The 19,066-nt window shown below is 41.7% G+C and overlaps 1 protein-coding gene across 1 annotated transcript in view; it reads left to right on the top strand.

Moving 5' to 3' along the window:
- Positions 1 to 19,066, top strand: part of TMEM237 (transmembrane protein 237) — a 100,333-nt gene that overhangs the window by 60,837 nt on the left and 20,430 nt on the right. The window contains exons 3-7 of the mRNA XM_073635217.1: positions 3,810 to 3,866; positions 7,104 to 7,196; positions 10,219 to 10,339; positions 10,732 to 10,892; positions 18,636 to 18,759. Of these exons, the coding sequence (XP_073491318.1) occupies positions 3,810 to 3,866; positions 7,104 to 7,196; positions 10,219 to 10,339; positions 10,732 to 10,892; positions 18,636 to 18,759 (556 nt within the window). The remainder of the gene's footprint in view (positions 1 to 3,809; positions 3,867 to 7,103; positions 7,197 to 10,218; positions 10,340 to 10,731; positions 10,893 to 18,635; positions 18,760 to 19,066) is intronic.

Here is a 19,066-nt window from a genome sequence, read left to right as displayed (position 1 = left end):
GTGCCAAAAATGCTTACCATGCAGGGTTACCAAAAAGCAACCCCGGAAAAGGGAAACCTTCAAATCAAGATCAGATTACAAACAATATCAGATCAGGGAACTTATCACATGTCAAAGTACGCACGTGACCTATGTCATCGAATGTCCGTGCCAAATGCAATATGTGGGCAGAACTACCCGACCCCTTTATGTGAGAATACGGGAACATATTAAAAACATCAAAAAAGGGTTCCCAAAACACCATCTTTCCCGCCACTTTGACACAGTACACAATCGGGACCCCACAGGAATGATCTTTTATGGGATCGACTGTGTGAAGGATCACTGGCGAGGGGGTAATAAAACCACACTTATATCCCAAAATGAAACCGCATGGATATACAGGTTGGGGTCCCTTGCCCCCAGGGGCCTCAACCTGGATATCGATTTAAATTGTTTCCTGGCCAACCCGTAAGACACAGGGGTACATATATTCAAATTTGGTAATATTTTAATATTTTACCTATTGCTGGTCCTTTTATGGACTTAAGTTGTTAGGGAGTGGACATCTAGCCCCCTGACCACTCACACTAAGAATATGGGGGTGCCCCCAAACCTCTTTCTAGAATTGATTAGGCCTAATGGCAAAACTCAAAAAGCCCATACCCCCTAATTTTGTAATACAGTTAATTTCTGCATGCCTTTACTAGAATTACTACTGTTATTTTTGATCTGTTATTTTCAATCTGTAACAATATGGGTAATAGCACCCCCTAGGACCTCCTTTAAGTAAAAAATGGGGCTCAAAAATACTCCCTATTAGTCTGTGCTCAAGCCCTTGATGCATTATTGGTAAATAACCCCCTTTTTTCCCCAGTAGGACTTATGTTAGGGTGATCGCTTGATGACACAACATGAGGGCACAGGGGGAGTTTAGAAAGTGGTTGAGATTAAGGCTAATTTAAGCCGATGGAAAAGTTTTTTCCTCCTCTACACATAGGGTCCATAATAAATGTCAAGGGGTTTTTTCTCTCTATATATTGTCCCTCTGAACATTCCCCATTTGTATTCTTATTTTTATTTTTATTTCATTTGTTATTTTTATTTTTATTTTTATTTTTATTTTTATTTTATTTTTATTTTTATTTTTATTTTTATTTTTTTATTATTATTTTTATTTTTATTTTTATTTTATTTTATTTTTATTTTTATTTTTATTTTTATTTATATTAATTTTATTTTATTTATATTTATTTTTATTTTTATTTTTATATCTATTTTTATTTTTATTTTTATTTTTATTTTTATTTTATTTTTATTTTTATTTTTATTTTTATTTTTTCATTTCATTTGGGGTAGATTCTTCATCATTTTTATCATCTATTTGCCCTATGTTATTGTATTGTCTTAGGCAATGGATTTTTATTACTTATTTACCCTAGGACAATGTGTAAAATACAGGATGGCAATATAGTTTGTAATGCTAGCAGTTCGGCTAGCTACGAGGAAAGCAGTTAGACCACCTCTGCTGACACCCCAGACAAGGTGGGAATATCACCCCGCCCTTGTCACGGTTGGATTGGATTGCCAGAAGCATGGGGCGGATCTAACCTGATGGCTTCCTATTAAAGAACGTAGCGCGTGGCGTGGTGGCATCGTTGCTAAAGACGTCCTATGACGAAACGCGTACAACGACGCCACGCACGCTACGTCACTTCCGGGTACGGGCCCTAGCTGGAACGCAGGTGGAGCGCAATAGCTCTAACCAGCGGCACGTAATTCCAATATATTTTTTACTGCTACGGGCCTGTTCTCAGGGTATCTCTGAGTGAGCTAATTTGTTTTTATTCACTAATCTGTTTATTCACTGGTTGTTTTATTTAGTTAATTTTATGGTATATTTACCATTTTTTACTCCGCTGTAAGCTGATGGAGCTTTTTTGAATAAAAGCGTTTTTTTATATATACTACACCATGGGAGCTTCCTATCTTTTCTTTCTATGAGGGAGCCACTGCGTATATTGAAACCAATAGTGGGAAACTATTTGGATGGTCGGTAGGAATATTGGGACCGCAACTCCCCTTGCAGCCTGCTCCATCTGAGATTGGAGGAATCCATTGGGAAAACCAGAGGCACGGAAACCACCTTGGAGAGCCCGTATAACTATCGTGGAAAGGAGACCGTGATTGAGATATCTTATGCTGGTCGCCCCTTTTGGGGCTGTTGGATCTGGTGAGTGGGGACCCGAAGGGGGTGCACAAAAGTCACAGGAATTTTCCGAGAGCACTCAAGTCACGGAATTGTTGAAACGTTGGATTTGAACAAAAAATTGTTTCACTAAAAAGTTTTTTCACATAAGCCTTTTCATTCTAAGGATTTTTTTCACTTTTAAGGACTTTAATCACTGCAAAATTGTTTCTTTGGATATAATTGTTTCTTTGGACATAAGTGATTTTACTACGTTTATTTGCACTAATTCGATATTATGTAATGTCTTTTACTCATACTTACACATGTTTTTTCTGCACGATGAGCAAAGGTTTATTTTGATGGTTTAATTATTTTAGATCAGTAGTATGTATATATGATATTGATATTTTCACCTAGTGGTGGCATATGGTGTAAATTTACCACATTATTAGGGGCCTCAGGCCAGACCCTCTGAAGACATTGCTCATCTATTTATTCATTTATACCTGCTGATATACACGGGTGTATGGGGATATATGTGTGTGTAGGTACAGACATACATACCCTCACGATAATTAAAGGTTTTTTCTCCCTGGTAGGTACCAGCTACCTCCATTAGGGATCTACTGATAGAAACCATCTGGGTAACCACCCCTCCCATTTATTACCCTATAGGAAGCGCCACTACCCTTGGTAACATATTTTTAGTCAGCAGAGAATCCCTAGGGAAGCTCTTTTAAGGGAGGCAGCACACCTAAACTACTGTCCTAAGCGCAGCCCTTTGTATTCAACTTTAAAAAGTTCAAAAAGTTGACTGTTCAAAATGTTAATACAATGTATAACGGAAATATACCGCCAGTTCGCTTGTGATGCAATATATTGAAATTATATGTACACTGTGTAAACTGTTTTTGACACACTTGATTTTGGGACGCAAGTCCGTCAGGTGCTATGCTTTGGCTGGGGCGGAATAAATCCTGGTAACCCTTAAGTCTGTGTCCGACAAAGTCATTTACCGATATTTCTACCTTCTACATCATTAGCACTTGTGCACTTTTTAAATTTGATCAATCAATTGGTTAGTGTAATGTTTACTATCTTTACTCACTACAAACACTCCACACAGTTACTCTGCCCATCTGCCCAGTTCAACCTTTCCACAGTTACTCCAACCACACAACAGTTACTCCAGCCACTCCCCCCAGTTACTCCGCCCACTCCAGATGTAGAGGCAAGAACACTTTTCACAATTTCCCCAGAAATTGTACCTTTTCTAGTTTAAGGTAAATATGCTGTTCACTTTGCAAGGGAATTTTCCTTTTAGCTTAATGAACGTGGTAAAAATTCACTTTGCAAAGAATACCAAATCGCATGCAAAGAAAACAAAAATGCATATTGTACATATTTTGGATGATGAAAGTCAGCAGAGCTTCACCTCATCCGCTAAGCTAAGGGAACATTTCCTTGCAAAGTGAACAGCTTATTTTATTTTAGTAAATTAAATCCATTAAGAGTAGGATAAAAACAGAGTTGGTCTGGTCTGCCCAGATAGGGATTATATAGGGACTTTTCATTATGCAAATAAGTATATTGCTTACAGTATTTAATTTTAACTATACTTGTATTTTATTTCTTGCAGATGAAATTCCCATTGGGCGCCCAAAAAAGAAAAAGTCAAAGACAAGCAGTACACTGGGTAAGACATTAATAATTTTATTCTTATAACACATTTGTTCTTATAAAAAGGACATGTACTCAATTTGCAGAAATGAGAAATCTACAATTCCCCTCAGGATAGTAAATCTAAGAACTTATCCAGATTGCTCTTTATATCCTAGGGGGGTATTTTTAAAGACAAGGCAGAACAAGGTAAACTTGATTTGTTAGGATTCCCCAGCAATTTTTACATCTATTTTTAAAGGTAAGAACACTGGTTCAGAGATTACAAAAAAGGAGGAAATCTGATTATAAATGGAGAATAGGCAGTGGAGTTTTCAAAATTGCACTGGTACCTCCCCTGTTTCTGTAGAGCTGTAATAAATGAATACATGTCTTTGTGGGCATAACAAATGGAAGTAATGCATAACATCAAGTGATTCCATGCTGGGGCCCGCTGTTGGTCACAGAGCCGGTCCAGGCGTGGGTTAGATCACGACAATGAAGTTGGGATCCGCCCACATGCCTGGAGCGACATTTGTCTCAGTGAGCCCCTCGCTCCCACCCCCTCCACAGCTCAGCGATCCAGTGAACGAGGAAGGGGCAGAGCAGATAGAGGTGACTGAAAGTCACCAGCACTCTGGTCAGGGAGCCCTGAGAACCGAACAGTCAGCAGTGTTTGGCCTCTCAATCCTCATTGTCAGAGCCTGTGGGGGACAGAAGCAGCATCGGATCGATGCAGCATCGGATCGATGCCGCATCCACCTGGGTAAGTATGATTCAGAAATAAAAAATTAACCCCATGCTTCTCTTTTAATAGTGAAAATGACAGATTCAAATACACCACTTTTAAAGGAGACCTAAAGTCAATGATTGGCACATACGTTCCTCTGTTCTGGATTGTGATCCTCCAGAGTCCCCATGACTGCCAGCTCAGCACAGATTGTTCTGCGAACTCCGGGCATATGACTAGATCTGTTTAAGGGGATAGCACTGATTGACTGTTCAGGCAAAGACGGCCAACTAGAGCCTCTGCTTCATACAGAGCTGGTCATTCACCTGAGTAATAGGGGGAATGGGTGGTGGTTGCTGGGATTCCAGAAGACCCTGCATTTTGATAGTGGTTAGTTTTGAGGAAAAGGAGGAGTCGGGATTTTTTTTTTTAATGGCAATCTTAGAGGTTCCAGCGGACCTAATAGCCCTGGCATAACACTGCAATCATTACAGTTATGTGCAACAATGGCATTTAGCGATCATCTGATCTTCCAGTACATTTTAAGATTTGCAGCATAACAGGTACAGTGCCTTGAAAAAGTATTCATATCCTTTGACATTTTCCACATTTTGTCATGTTACAACTAAAAATGTAAATGTATTTGATGTGATAGACCAACACAAAGTGGCACATAATTGTAAAGTGGAAGAATATTTTCTTACAAATACCTGAAAAGTGTGGTATGCATTTGTATGTAGTCCCCCTGAGTCAATACTTTGTAGAACCACCTTTCGCTAGAATTACAGCTGCAATTGTTTTTGGGTATGTTTCTACCAGCTTTGCCCATTCTTACTTATCACAATAGCTCAAACTCTTTCAGATTGGATGGAGAGTGTCTGTGAACAGCAATTTTCAAAACTTGCCACAGATTCTCAATTGGATTTAGGTCTGGACTTTGACTGGGCCATTTTAACACATGAATATGCTTTGACCTAAAACATTCCATTGTAGCTCTGGCTGTATGTTTAGGGTTGTTGTCCTGCTGGAAGGTCAACCTCAAGTCTCTTGTAGACTCTAACAGGTTTTCTTCTAATGCTGCGTACACACGAACAGACTTTTCGACCGGACTGGTCCGACAGACCGAATCCGGCGGACAATTCGACCATGTGTGGGCTTCATCGGACCTGCAGCGGACTTTTTCGGTAGAAAATCTGATGGACTTTAGATTTGGAACACGTTTCAAATCTTTACGTCAGAACCCTGCCCGACCCAGTTCCTATCGAAAAGTCCGCTCGTCTGTATGCTAGTCCGACGGATAAAAAAACGATGCTAGGGCAGCTATTGGCTACTGGCTATCAACTTCCTTATTTTTGTCCAGTCGTACGTCATCACGTACGAATCTGTCGGACTTTGGTGTGATCGTGTGTAGGCAAGTCCGTTCGTTGGGAAAGTCCATCGGATAGTTTGTCGGACCAGTCCGGTCGAAAAGTCCGCTCGTGTGTACGCGGCATAAGATTGCCCTGCATTTGGCTCCATCCAGCTTCCCATTAACTCTGACCAGCTTCCCTGTCCCTGCTGAAGAAAAGCAACCCCATAACATGATGCTGCCACCACCATGTTTTACGGTGGGGATGGTGTGTTCAGGGTGATATGCAGTGTTAGTTTTCCGTTACGCATAGCGTTTTTTTGCTTTTAGGCCAAAAAGTTAAATTTTTGTCTCCTCTGACCAGAGTACCTTATTCCATGTTTGCTGTGTCTCCCACATGGCTTCATGCAAACTGCAAACAGGACTTGTTATGGCTTTCTTTATGCCACTCTTCCATAAAGGCCAGATTTGTGGAATGCATGACTAATTGGATTGAACAGTGCTCCATGAGATGTTCAAAGCTTGGGATATTTTTTTATAACCTAACCCTGCTTTAAACTTCTTCCACAACTTTATCCCTGACCGGTCTGGTGTGTTCCTCGGCCTTCATGATGCTGTTTGTTCCCTAAGGTCCTCTAACAAACCTCTGAGGGCTTCACAGAACAGCTGTATTTATACTGAGATTAAATTGCACACAGGTGGACTCTATTTACTAATTAGGTGACTTCAGAGGGCAATTGGTTCCACTAGATTTTAGTTAGGGGTATCAGAGTAAAGGGGGCTGAATACAAATACACGCCACTTTTCAGATATTTTTTTGTAAAAAAAAAAAAAAAAAAGGTTGAAAGCCATTTATTATTTTTCTTGCACTTCACAATTATGTGCCAAATTTATGTTTTTGGTTGTAACATTATAATAACATGACATGGAAAATTTCAAGGGGTATGAATGCTTTTGCAAGGCACTGTATATAATATCATGTGTATGCCTGTTTGAAAGAAAAAAAAGAAAAACATCATAGGTATAAAAGGTTAGATTTTTCAATATCTGTACAATTTAGCATTTGTTGCTCAGGACTTTTGCAATGTGGTTGGAAACATTGATGACTACTCCTGCATGACTTGCCTTTCCCAGCTTTGTATGGAAGGAAAATCAATTTACATACTGATATGTTTTTTTTTTTTTCCTTTTTTCAGATGAGGCTGTACAAGACACAGATTTAAGGCCCCCTGAAAGCAGAGAACCTCTTACACCTGAAAGGCGAAGGAAGAAAAAGAAGAAACTGATAGGTTTGTTGCTTGGACAATTGCTTAATCATTTTTACTTCTATTATGAAAACATTCATAGCCAAGAAAGAAAAAAACTAAAAGCTGAACTTTTAGGCAGATTTAAAAGCACCAATTCAAACCGTTGTCAATTACATGATAAAAATCTAATTATATTTTGTAAAAGCCACTAGGATAAGTACTTGAGTTTATTTTTTATATAATAACCAGCAAAGTGCAGCGCTAATATAATGTATGAAAATACAAATAAATTTCACCAAATGACATGTAAGACAATCAGTGGAAAAACATAATTCAAATACAAACAATAATAAGCAACAAAAATCACAAATGTATGTGAGAAATTATTGAAAAAAGTCCAAAGATTCTTGATAAATCCACCAGAAATTTAGAAAACACCCATCCAAGAAAGGTTGTGATAAAAGGTGCCTATATATGATCCACCAAGGCGTGTGTGAATAAAGTCTGCTTACCAGACGGCGATGACTGCTATTATGGCAGTCTCGCCCAGCACAGGGATTATGGTCTCCCAAAACCAAAGGATGTAATGCAGGATCGGTGGTTCTAATAATCCATCCAAACCGGAAATACAAAAGAGAACACTTCCATAGCGCAATATTGTATGATAAAAAATTTAATAATAAAACGAAGGAATCACACTTACAATATTTGCAGGAGGTATGCAGCATATGAGAAATCAAAACAGAGCGGCGGCGTCTCCGTGTACCGCGATTCACTTCCTGTGTTCAGGCCCGTCCAAGAACGTGATGACGTCACCGTTGTAGGCTCCTCCCTACGCGTTTCGTCACGATAGGACGTCGTCTGGGGATTGGCCGAGAGCCCAGACGACGTCCTATCGTGACGAAACGCGTAGGGAGGAGCCTACGACGGTGACGCCATCACGTTCTTGGACGGGCCTGAACACAGGAAGTGAATCGCGGTACACGGAGACGCCGCCGCTCTGTTTTGATTTCTCATATGCTGCATACCTCCTGCAAATATTGTAAGTGTGATTCCTTCGTTTTAATATTAAATTTTTTATCATACAATATTGCGCTATGGAAGTGTTCTCTTTTGTATTTCCGGTTTGGATGGATTATTAGAACCACCGATCCTGCATTACATCCTTTGGTTTTGGGAGACCATAATCCCTATGCTGGGCGAGACTGCCATAATAGCAGTCATCGCCGTCTGGTAAGCAGACTTTATTCACACACGCCTTGGTGGATCATATATAGGCACCTTTTATCACAACCTTTCTTGGATGGGTGTTTTCTAAATTTCTGGTGGATTTATCAAGAATCTTTGGACTTTTTTCAATAATTTCTCACATACATTTGTGATTTTTGTTGCTTATTATTGTTTGTATTTGAATTATGTTTTTCCACTGATTGTCTTACATGTCATTTGGTGAAATTTATTTGTATTTTCATACATTATATTAGCGCTGCACTTTGCTGGTTATTACATTTTTGTGAGTCAGATACAGGACTTTTTAGGGTGCTGGCAGCTTATTCTATTTATTTTGTTAATCCAAGTGCAGCTTCTACCTGGTTTTTGGGTATCTTTTGTTATATTCTTTATCTTTTATATAAGCCTCCTGTCATCCCCAAGACTGGGAGAGGGAGTTGCAGCACTAGTAGCCAATCGGGTGCACTGAATGCACATGAGCTGACAGGGAACTTGCTGACATGAAGAGAGAGTAAAGCGATGACATCACTAATCTGATGATGCTCCTTCCTTTTTTTTTTTTGTCCAGCCACAGGCAGGGAGCAGGGAGGAGACCATGGTCTCGTGCTTAACTGTAACAGACAAAAGTCAGGTAACCAACCCGGCTGTGCTATCTAGTAAGGTTTATAAATCTCACTGTGTGAATAAAGTTAGAAATCCTTTGCCAGGTGTACGGGTGGATTTGTCTGCCTGGAGTTCGTATAAAGGACTGATGGTAGGTAAACACTGGCAGGGTGAAGCACAGCTGTTTATTCGTATGCGGGGTGTCTGTACTTTTATCTAGTAACTGGAGCTTTTTCAGTTTGGGTTACATTGACTATCCTCGCTTAAAAAAAAAAAAGGTCAAAAATGTGCCTCCTGCCAAAAAAGACTTCATAACCACCTCAGAATGTTCTGAATCCAACACTTTTGGGAGTGTCGGATTCTTGTCTTCTCGCTCTATGCTTTGATTCCATCCACCAGCCCCTAGATCACTACAGGGCACATTAGTATTGTAGGGTCTTGTGGGAGGAACCATAGCACATCCGTACACCAGAAAAGCAAAACAGAAGTGTTGTATTCAGAAGAGTCTTCAAACAATGATATCTTTGCAGTACAGAAGTGATCGGCGGCCTGGGTGAGGCAGATATCAAATATCTTATTTGTAGAGGGGTACATTTTGACCATTATTATTTAAAGTGATACTAAAGCTTCCATTCTTTAAAATTAATAATAATTATAATAATGATAAACATGTTGCACATGTCTCGTGCACATCGCTGGATTGAGATCGGGCTTAGGTAAGTATAAGGTGGGACTGAGGGGCTCCTCTTGCACAGAAGGTTTCTTTTACCATTAACGCAGAGAATGCATTAAGTTGAAAATAAAAACCTTCAGCCTTTAGAACCACTTTAAGCAATGGAGTTGCTTTACATTCTGTAGCCAAGTGTCCATACGGTATTGTTCTATTTGTATTCCAAAGAAGGAATTAGGGTCCCCCTAGATTAGTCTATAGTAATAAGGGTGGACCTTCCTTCTGGATCTTGCCATTGGAGTACATAATTAAATATGATAATACTAACTGTGCACTAGCTGAGCTCTGAATGATACCTTTTAGGGATTTGATTCCTAAAAGTAGACTTTCAATGTAAATGGAAATAGCCCAGCTGTTTGTGACCCCCTCTGTGTATGCATAAAGAGGTCCTTCGTCCCACAGACCAACTTGAAAAAAACAAGAGAGAGCCATAACAATTTTTTTTTTTTTTTTTCATTTCTAAATGTATGACAAAGTTTTTTTTTTTTTTTTCTTTTTCAGATGCTGAAACTTCATTTACCAATCAAAATCTTAATAGCTCATCAATCGTGGAGAATGGCAATGGCACAGATTATCCGCTTTCAGAGGAAGGGGTTGTTCGTAAACCTCGCCGGAGAGCAAAGTGAGTGTATAATTGTTGGTGTAATGCCTTGTCTTTAATATGGAAGCAGTTGTCTTCTTCTGTGTTACTTGAATCAGCCTGTCATTGACAGTGAATTTAAAAAAAAAAAAAAAAAAGAAGAGTTTCCACAAGCAAGATGATTGAAATCTCCACTTCTGTTTTTCTGAACAGTGCATTTAAGTTTGCATACAGTGATAATGTGTTGGGGCTGAAAATGGGCAGTATATTTTATTATGCTTGCACAAACGTCTATTTGTACTGTATGAAAAATGATGTATTTCAAAAACACAAAGTCAAAAAACAGTAAAAGAAATATACAAAAGCTATGGGCCTTGGAATCCAATCCACAGTAAAGTTGCTAAATAATATGTTTCCTTCCTTTTCTGCATTAGAAAAACACGACCTGCAGAACAGGGATATCCTAATGATATGGGTGTAGAAGATGAAGATATCATTGCTGAAGGGCAAGCAAAAATTCCAGCACACCATCCTGCATTCATTGTACCCTCCCTGACAAGCCAACCTGTGGGCAAACTTTTTGTTGAAAAGAATAGTAAGTAACCAAGCTAAAACAATAGCTAAGTAATCAGCACTTTAGCCTTACAGTTCAGTTCTCCCGAGATAAATAGACATGTGCAATTCATTTCTGTCCCAATATCAATTCGATACTTGACAATATCATGCTGGGTCGGTACCCCTACTTATTCACATAGGGGAGTGTCCGGGGATCTGCGGGCCCCCTTGGTTTTTGTGTTTTTTACAATCAGCTGTCAGCGGGAAACCAGATGACTGCTAATAAATCATCTGTTGTTAACAACGCGGCAGCCGGCTTCCCGACCCGCTCCTTACCAACCAGCTATTGGGGGGGGGACCCCCACACTGCATCTGAGCAATACCACCAGCAAAACCCTGGTGATAAATATTGCATCTTTTTTTACTTTCTGTTACGTTTGTGAATTGGACTTAACAGCATACAGCTGTTTTTTTGCGATATTTACAAGCACATCTTTTATTTTGTGTTTAAATACTGCATATGTTTACTGTTGTTATTATTATTATTATTATTTGTGTTTTTAAATTTTTTGTGATTAGGACACTTTTTTACCGCATTTGATAAGTTATGCAAATTGGTCACATGACCGTATTGGTGCATGCGGTAATCTTTAGTGAATTGACCTCTTTGCCTCATGCAATTGATGCATACAGAAACTGTTAGCCAAAAATAAAAATAAAAAATCCTCCTTTATGGTAAAGGTCATATACCAATGGTTTTCTTATCATTTACCTATGTGTAAAATTAAATTGTGGGTTTTAATGCAACAAGTCAGTATTTGGGACATTTAGCCTATCTACCTACAACAATATTAAAGTAAATGAAGCAGGGGCGTGGCTGAGCTGGCGGCCTGAAGAGACGTGTGTGAGAGGAGCTCCGCTCCCACCTGCCTAAAATATCTGAAAATTAATCCTCCATTTGACTAACAGACACTGAAGGCTGCTAGGGCATGAGAGGAAGCAAATCCGGCCCAGGTAGGAAGGCTAAACAAGCCCCTAAATCAGCCCAGCAGCAGCAACAACGGCCCGCCATAGACCGCGCACACGTGGCATCTCAAACCAACATGGCGGATCCAGCGACGGCTGAGGAAGACCGCTTTCAGGCCTTAATGCAGGCGATCACTGGATGTCAGACGACCCTGACAGCAAAAATCGATACCCTCCAGACAGAGTTTGGGTTGCTGCGGAGGGACATGGAGAAGATGAGAGGACGAATGGGAGAGGCTGAGCGAAGGGTTGGTGAAACGGAGGATTCTATTCGGGACCAGAGGACCTCTATTCACACCCTGCAGATCAAGGTGAAGGCCCTGGAGTCTAGGGCGGAAGATAGCGAGAATAGGAGCCGATGGAACAACTTGCGGCTCGTGGGGCTACCAGAAGGAGCTGAGGGCCAGGATCCTGCGGCCTTCACTGAACAACTGCTCCGTACCCTGCTTCCGCAGGCCCAGTTCTCCCCACACTTCGTTATAGAGAGAGCCCATCGAATGCCTCCTGTGCGAGGCCCCCCGGGATCCCCTCCGCGTACGTTCATATTTAGACTCTTAAACTTCCGAGACCGGGACCTAGCACTACGTGAAGCCCGCAAAATCCCCGAACTGCGCTTTGACAACACGAAGCTAATGCTCTTCCCGGACTATTCTATTGATATGCAACGGCTCAGAAGGACTTTTGATCACGTTAAAGCACAGCTTCGCTCAAAAGGGCTCAAATATAGCATGCTTTTTCCGGCTCGCCTACGGGTCATTGACGGTGAATCTACCCGCTACTTCACCTCCCCGGAGGATGCCTCTCAGTGGCTGGACGGCCTTCCCCGTGCCCGGTAATGTATAGGCTTCACTGTTGATCCGGTACAGACTGGTTTTCCCTGTTCTCCCTATACCATTTACCCCTGCTTCCTCGCATGGGAGGGAGAAGGATTACTTTGACCACAGCCTTTGCCTGCTGACTGACCTTCCCCCTCCAGACGAGTCGGATGGTAATCACCCGAATCTACCAACGTGATGAAAGCTTGTGACTGTAATTTGCATCAGACTCCCTGCTATTATACCCAGGCGGAGATACTCACGTGCAGGAGGATATGTCGCTGAGAGGATGTACTCAACCCACTCCATACTACCCTATCTGAGGCATGTGGGAAATTCTCCCCTGGGGTAGTGCTGTGAGGAAACATTGTGCTTTTATCTGGAACAGCTACATTGGCTAGTACCGAAGTGAGTGACTTTAGAGCACACTAGACGCTCGTTTCCATGCTCTCTTCTTTTGCTATATAATTTTCTTTTTCAACCTCAACCTGATCGGCTGGGACAGGACAATAGTTTGCAGCGCTGATGCAGTTAACCTCCTACATATTACATTACCGCAAGGCTGCTATGTGGTCAACCCATGCATTCGGTAGTGTGGGGAGGAACGAATGCTTTTCTCCTGCGGTTGATCTTTCTAACATGAGGGGGGGAGGGGAAACCTATGAACAGGGCCGGAATCTGCTGGATCACTGCGAGGCAGCTCTAAGAGACTTACATACCCGTGCCGCTGGTAGAGAGATAGACTGTTCTCCCTATATCTGTGAAGGTTAAACGGGCTCAGTAATGAAGTGTGTGCCCCTAGTTCTTACTAGGTGTTTTTTTTATTTTTAAGTCCAACTTTGCCATACAAGCTATATATTAGACAAGTTTAAATGCTGCTATATCAATTGCAGAAGTTTCTTCCCTCTAAGGGATTTATATGCCAGTGACACTACTAGGGGGATAAACTGTTTTCCCTATATCTGCGGATGTTAAACTGGGTAAAAGATGACGTATGTGCCCCTAGCTCAGACTAGGTGTTTTTATTTTTTTTTATTTTTAAGCCCAACTTTGCCTTGTAAATTATGCATTGGACAAGTTTAAACGCTGTAATTTACTTTGCAAGAATGTGTTTTCTATGAGGAAATCACATGCCCTTGACACTGCTAAAGGGATGAATTATTACCCTCACACCCGCGAAGGCTAATCTGGTTAAACAACCAAGTCTGTGCCCCTAGTCTATACTAGGTGTTTTTTTTATTTTCAGGCCCAACTTTGCCTCATAAAATATGCGTTAGACAAGTTTAAATGCTGCTAGATTGTCTGCAAAAGTTTCTTTCCGCTGAGGGATTTGCATGCCAATGACATCAATAGGGAGAGAAACTATCTCCTTATATCTGCGGATGTTAAACTGGTTAAATAATGAAGTATGTGCCCCTAATTCATATTAGGTGTTTTTTTATTTTCAAGCCCAACTTTGCCTTGTAAATTATGCGTTAGACAATTCCAAATTTCGCTACGATACTTTACAAGTGTCTGTTTTTCTTTATTTTCTAGTTAATCTTTCTTTTTTTCCGTTTATATACTGCTATGCTGTAGGCGTGGGAGCGGAGATCTCCAATCTTGTGGGAAGTAGTTACGCTTGTGTGAGGGAAGGCCGCCTGCCTCTCCATTGCTCTCACAGGAGACTTTCCTACAATATAATGGGATCAGTTTGGGATACAAGCACTCCGAGTTCCCCAACGGATGTGCGGGGAGGGGGGGGTTGGGTTTCTGGATTGCGGTTACTCCCTTTTTTTGTTGTTTTTTTCCTTTGTTTTCCTTTTTGTTCTGGTTTTTTTATTCAGGTTGATGCGATTCTAAGCGGTGGTCTACTTGGGATATCTTTTTTGGCACCTGGCTTAGCCTGGGGCCTGCTGACTAAGATGTTACGAATAAATTCCTGTATAGTGGAGGGTGTATGTCCTACTCCGGACCAGTCCTGTCAATACTTCCATCCTAAAGCATTGTTAATTTTAAGGTTATGGCGCCTCTGAGAATTATATCATGGAATGTTAGGGGATTAAATGATAAAATAAAGAGAACCCTGGTTCTGACGTATTTAAAAAAATATAGCCCGCACATATGCATACTTCAGGAGACCCACCTGGTGGGCAGAAAAATCCTAGGTCTTAAAAAACCATGGATTAGGGCACTCCTATCATTCGTTGTACTCAGGGTACGCCAGGGGAGTTAGCGAGTTATGCGGGGAAGCTATCAGACCGCGATTTCCCTTGCCAGACGTGACGCCAGGGTCTCCATTGAGGAGGCTGAAAATAGGGCACAAGACCTTGAGTCCCGATACATCCAGACTCTGAACCCAATTACACTGTCCAATATGCAGGCGGCGCATCGCGAGGTGATGCTCCTCCGAGTAGCGGGGGCTAAAAAACAACAACTGACACAGACACAACGTATATTTGAACAGGGTGAAAAGACAGGACACCTGCTGGCTTGGTTGGCGAGGGAACAACAACCTGCGTCTACTATAGCCCGTATTAAAACTGATGATGGGAATTTGGTGGAAGATCCAGTTGCTATCAACGCTTGCTTTGCCACATACTATAAATTTCTATATTCCTCTAGGGCGGGCTACTCTGCGGAGGAGCTGGACTCCTTCCTTAGCCAACTCGCCTTTCCTACACTTACCGAGCAAAATAGAAACTGTTTAGACGCACCCATCTCCATAGAGGAGGTGAAACAGACCATAGGCGAACTCCAGGTAGGGAAGACTCCGGGTGCGGACGGCCTCCCTCCTGAATTTTATAAACAACACGGGGAGCAAATGGTACCCAAAGTGCACGAGATGATTGTGGGGACCCTAAAAGACTCTACACTTCCGCCATCCATGACAGAGGCAATAATAGTGGTCATACCTAAGCCGGGGAAAGATCCTGAGCTCTGCACCTCCTACCGCCCCATATCACTACTTAACGCAGACGCCAAGATACTTGCCAAGATTCTAGCTAAAAGGCTCAATGGAGTTATACAAAATTTGGTTCATGAGGATCAGACTGGCTTTATGCCGGGTAAGGGGACAGATATTAATCTTCGTAGATTATACACGGTCATGGGTGCCAGGGAATATTTGACAGAATCCGACGCAGTGGCCTCCCTGGATGCTGAGAAAGCATTCGACTCAGTAGAGTGGTGTTATCTATGGGAGGTCCTGCGTTGATTCGGCCTTGGTCCTAAATTTATATCCTGGGTACAAACCCTTTATACCTCCCCACGGGCTAGGGTCCGTACGGGAACGACAATCTCGCCACCTTTCTATCTGCATAGAGGAACCAGGCAGGGCTGCCCGCTCTCCCCTGCCCTGTTTGCCCTGGCCATAGAACCAATGGCAATCCTCTTCCGATCCTCCCCTTTGGTTACCGGAATTATGATTGGCACGGTGCTCGAAAAGATATCCTTATATGCGGATGACACCCTGCTGTATCTCAGGAACACCAAGGACTCCCTGGGTGCTGCCCTGTCACTTATTAATATCTTTGGTGTGTTCTCTGGCGTCTGTGTTAACTGGACCAAATCGGTAATTTTTGCATTGCATCCGGGGGAAGCCTCGATACCTGTAAACACTCCCCTCAAAAAGGTTTCTCAATTTAGGTATCTGGGAGTAGAAATACACAGAGACTTTGCGCAGTTTATCCCCCTTAACCTATCTCCCATAATGTCCACTCTGACCCAAAAATGCACCATTTGGAAAACACTGCCTCTGACCCCAGTAGGCAGAGTGAACCTGATAAAAATGTCCATATTGCCGAAATTTCTTTATATCTTTAGACAGACACCTATACATATACTGAATACTTTTTAAAAAAAAATTGACGCTGTGATCACTACGTTTATATGGAACGGTAACATACCTAGAATCTCTAAATCTACTCTACAACTTGCTCTGACATTAGGGGGACTTGCTCTACCGTGTTTCCAAAAGTATTATTGGGCAGCGGTGTTGGTTACCCTCCGCTGGTGGCTGTCTGGGGAATCAGCGAATCCTGCCTCCACCTTGGAGGCGGCTTTGCTGGGCTCATACTCAGAACTGAGAAACCTGATACACAGAGGGCCCAGATCTAGCTCTGGTGTTACCACCTCAATGAAAACTACTCTGAAGGTTTGGGAGACGGTTAGGGGCAAGATTAGAGGAGCAGACAGTTGGTCCCCCCGCACACCCTTGTGGGGGAATCCGCGGCTACCGCACTTCCAGACCATCCCAGACCCAGTGCTATGGGCCCGTTACGGAATAACCACCGTGGCGGACATAGTATCACGAGATGGCCTGCTCCCTTTTGATACCCTAAAACAACAAAAAGGACTACCCAACAACATGTTCTTCAGATACCTACAGCTCAGGCATGCCTACCACTCCCAATTTCGCACACCCCCGACACTCATAACTACTGGGCTTGAGCGACTGCTGGGCGAGGAGGATTGGGGTAAGACCCTATCCAATCTATACACAGCCCTGGCAGGCCTGGACACATCTAAAGTCTTGCAGTTGTTTTCGATCTGGCAGAAGGATATACCTTCGCTGGCCGATGACGATTGGGAAGAGGTTATCCAGCAATATTTACCCCTGGTGGTCTCTGCCAGAGACAGATTCATCCAGCTAAAATTTTTGCACAGGGCCTACTTCTCTCCTCAGCGTCTAGCCAAAATATACTCCACTAACAACCCGGTTTGTACCAAATGTGCGGCAGAGGAAGGTTCCTTCTTCCATGTGGTTTGGTCTTGCCGCTATATACAGACGTTCTGGAGAAGAGTGGTTAACACGATAAATCGAATTGGCAAAATAAAAGTTCCTTGCGACCCAATACCCCTACTACTTGGAATAGTTGACACATTGGATGCTTCCCGAGCTAAAAAACTCTTTATATTCTATGCAGCCTTCTACGCCAGAAAGGCGATCTTGCTACAGTGGAAGGGATCTGCCCCCCCATCGATAGGTCTGTGGAAAAATCTCATTAATAAGGCACTACCGATATATAAGTTAACGTATCTAAGTCGTAACCGCCCAAAAAAATTTGGGAAAATCTAGGATCCCTGGATATGTGCGGAGCACCTAGACTTAGAATAGAGAGCTGTCACGCGGATGCAAACCTCCTCCCCATGCTCAGTGGGCATGTTGACTCTGATCTATGCAAGCTAGCTCTACTTTGCTGATTTCCATGATGGGTCATCTGTGAACCTAGGGTGCCCCCCCTATACCTATATAGTATATAGCTATATTGTACACGAAGCTGAAGTCACTAGTCTACTATTAAGGAAAAGATGAGGAAGTCCTAGAAGGGATGTAGCCACACTATCCTCAATTCAAGTATGTCCTCCTCCCCCCATCATTGTTCCTACTGACCTACTTATGGTGCTCATATATGTGCTGTAGGACTTGCTCTGTAACATCCGCTGTTAAACATTTGTACACCTTGTATTGTAACCACTGCACAATGTATCAACTGTATGTTTCCTTTTTTTTTTTCCTTTTTGTATTTGCTTTTATTAAATAAAAAACTTTATGTTAAAAAAAAAAAAAAAAAAGTAAATGAAGCAGAGCGACAGACATACAGTATTACATCACTGGAGTTGATTTGTTTTTCTGCGGGTTCACATTTCATTAGGTTGAAGTTATAACTCTGTTTAAAACACATACATATTAAAATGGAATTATGTATTGCAAATAACAAAAATATCAGGAAAAGACATACATCGCACTGAAAATACAACAGATTTATGTTGTGGCTCATGTATGGCTCCCAATATGTTGTGTATGCAGTAAGGTGTAATCACCAACTCTTTGTAAAACAATAAGGTGTAATCACCAGGTTTGTGTAATAACATTTGTGTGCAAAGAATACATTGACTTCCTATTACCCCATTATTACACAATGGATTCTCAGTAAGCTGGTTTTGTTCTTTTACTCTAGGAAAATTTCTAGCTGCTGACAGAACTGGTATTGTCAAAACCACAGAACAAGTTGACGATTTTTTGGATGTTAAGCCAACATGGACCAGCATGGACGTTTCTCTTACTGTACATCGTGCCTTCAGGTGAAGTCACCAGTGCTGTGTTTAAACATGAATGCCAGTCAAATGTGATTGTTGAATTTAAAAACCATTGCAACTTACTATTTTTTTGGGCAATGTGAGATAATGTAATCTACAGCTCTGTAGTATATGACAGTTTCTATGGAGTTTATTATTAGTCTATGAAGAATGAATATTTTTTGCTCAACTATGACACACTAAGAAGTAAAAAAGGCTGCAAGTAGAAACAGAAATTTAAAGCTGAACTGTGAACTCCAGAGAGTATCAGCCCCCCACCTACACCCACTTCCCCCTGTACTGTAAGGGTTAA

This window comes from Aquarana catesbeiana, linkage group LG06, assembly GCF_042186555.1.
Source record: "Aquarana catesbeiana isolate 2022-GZ linkage group LG06, ASM4218655v1, whole genome shotgun sequence".
NCBI lineage: Eukaryota > Metazoa > Chordata > Amphibia > Anura > Ranidae > Aquarana > Aquarana catesbeiana.
The sequence above is the reverse complement of the archived record's forward strand: the minus strand, read 5'-3'. Positions and strand labels throughout refer to the sequence as shown.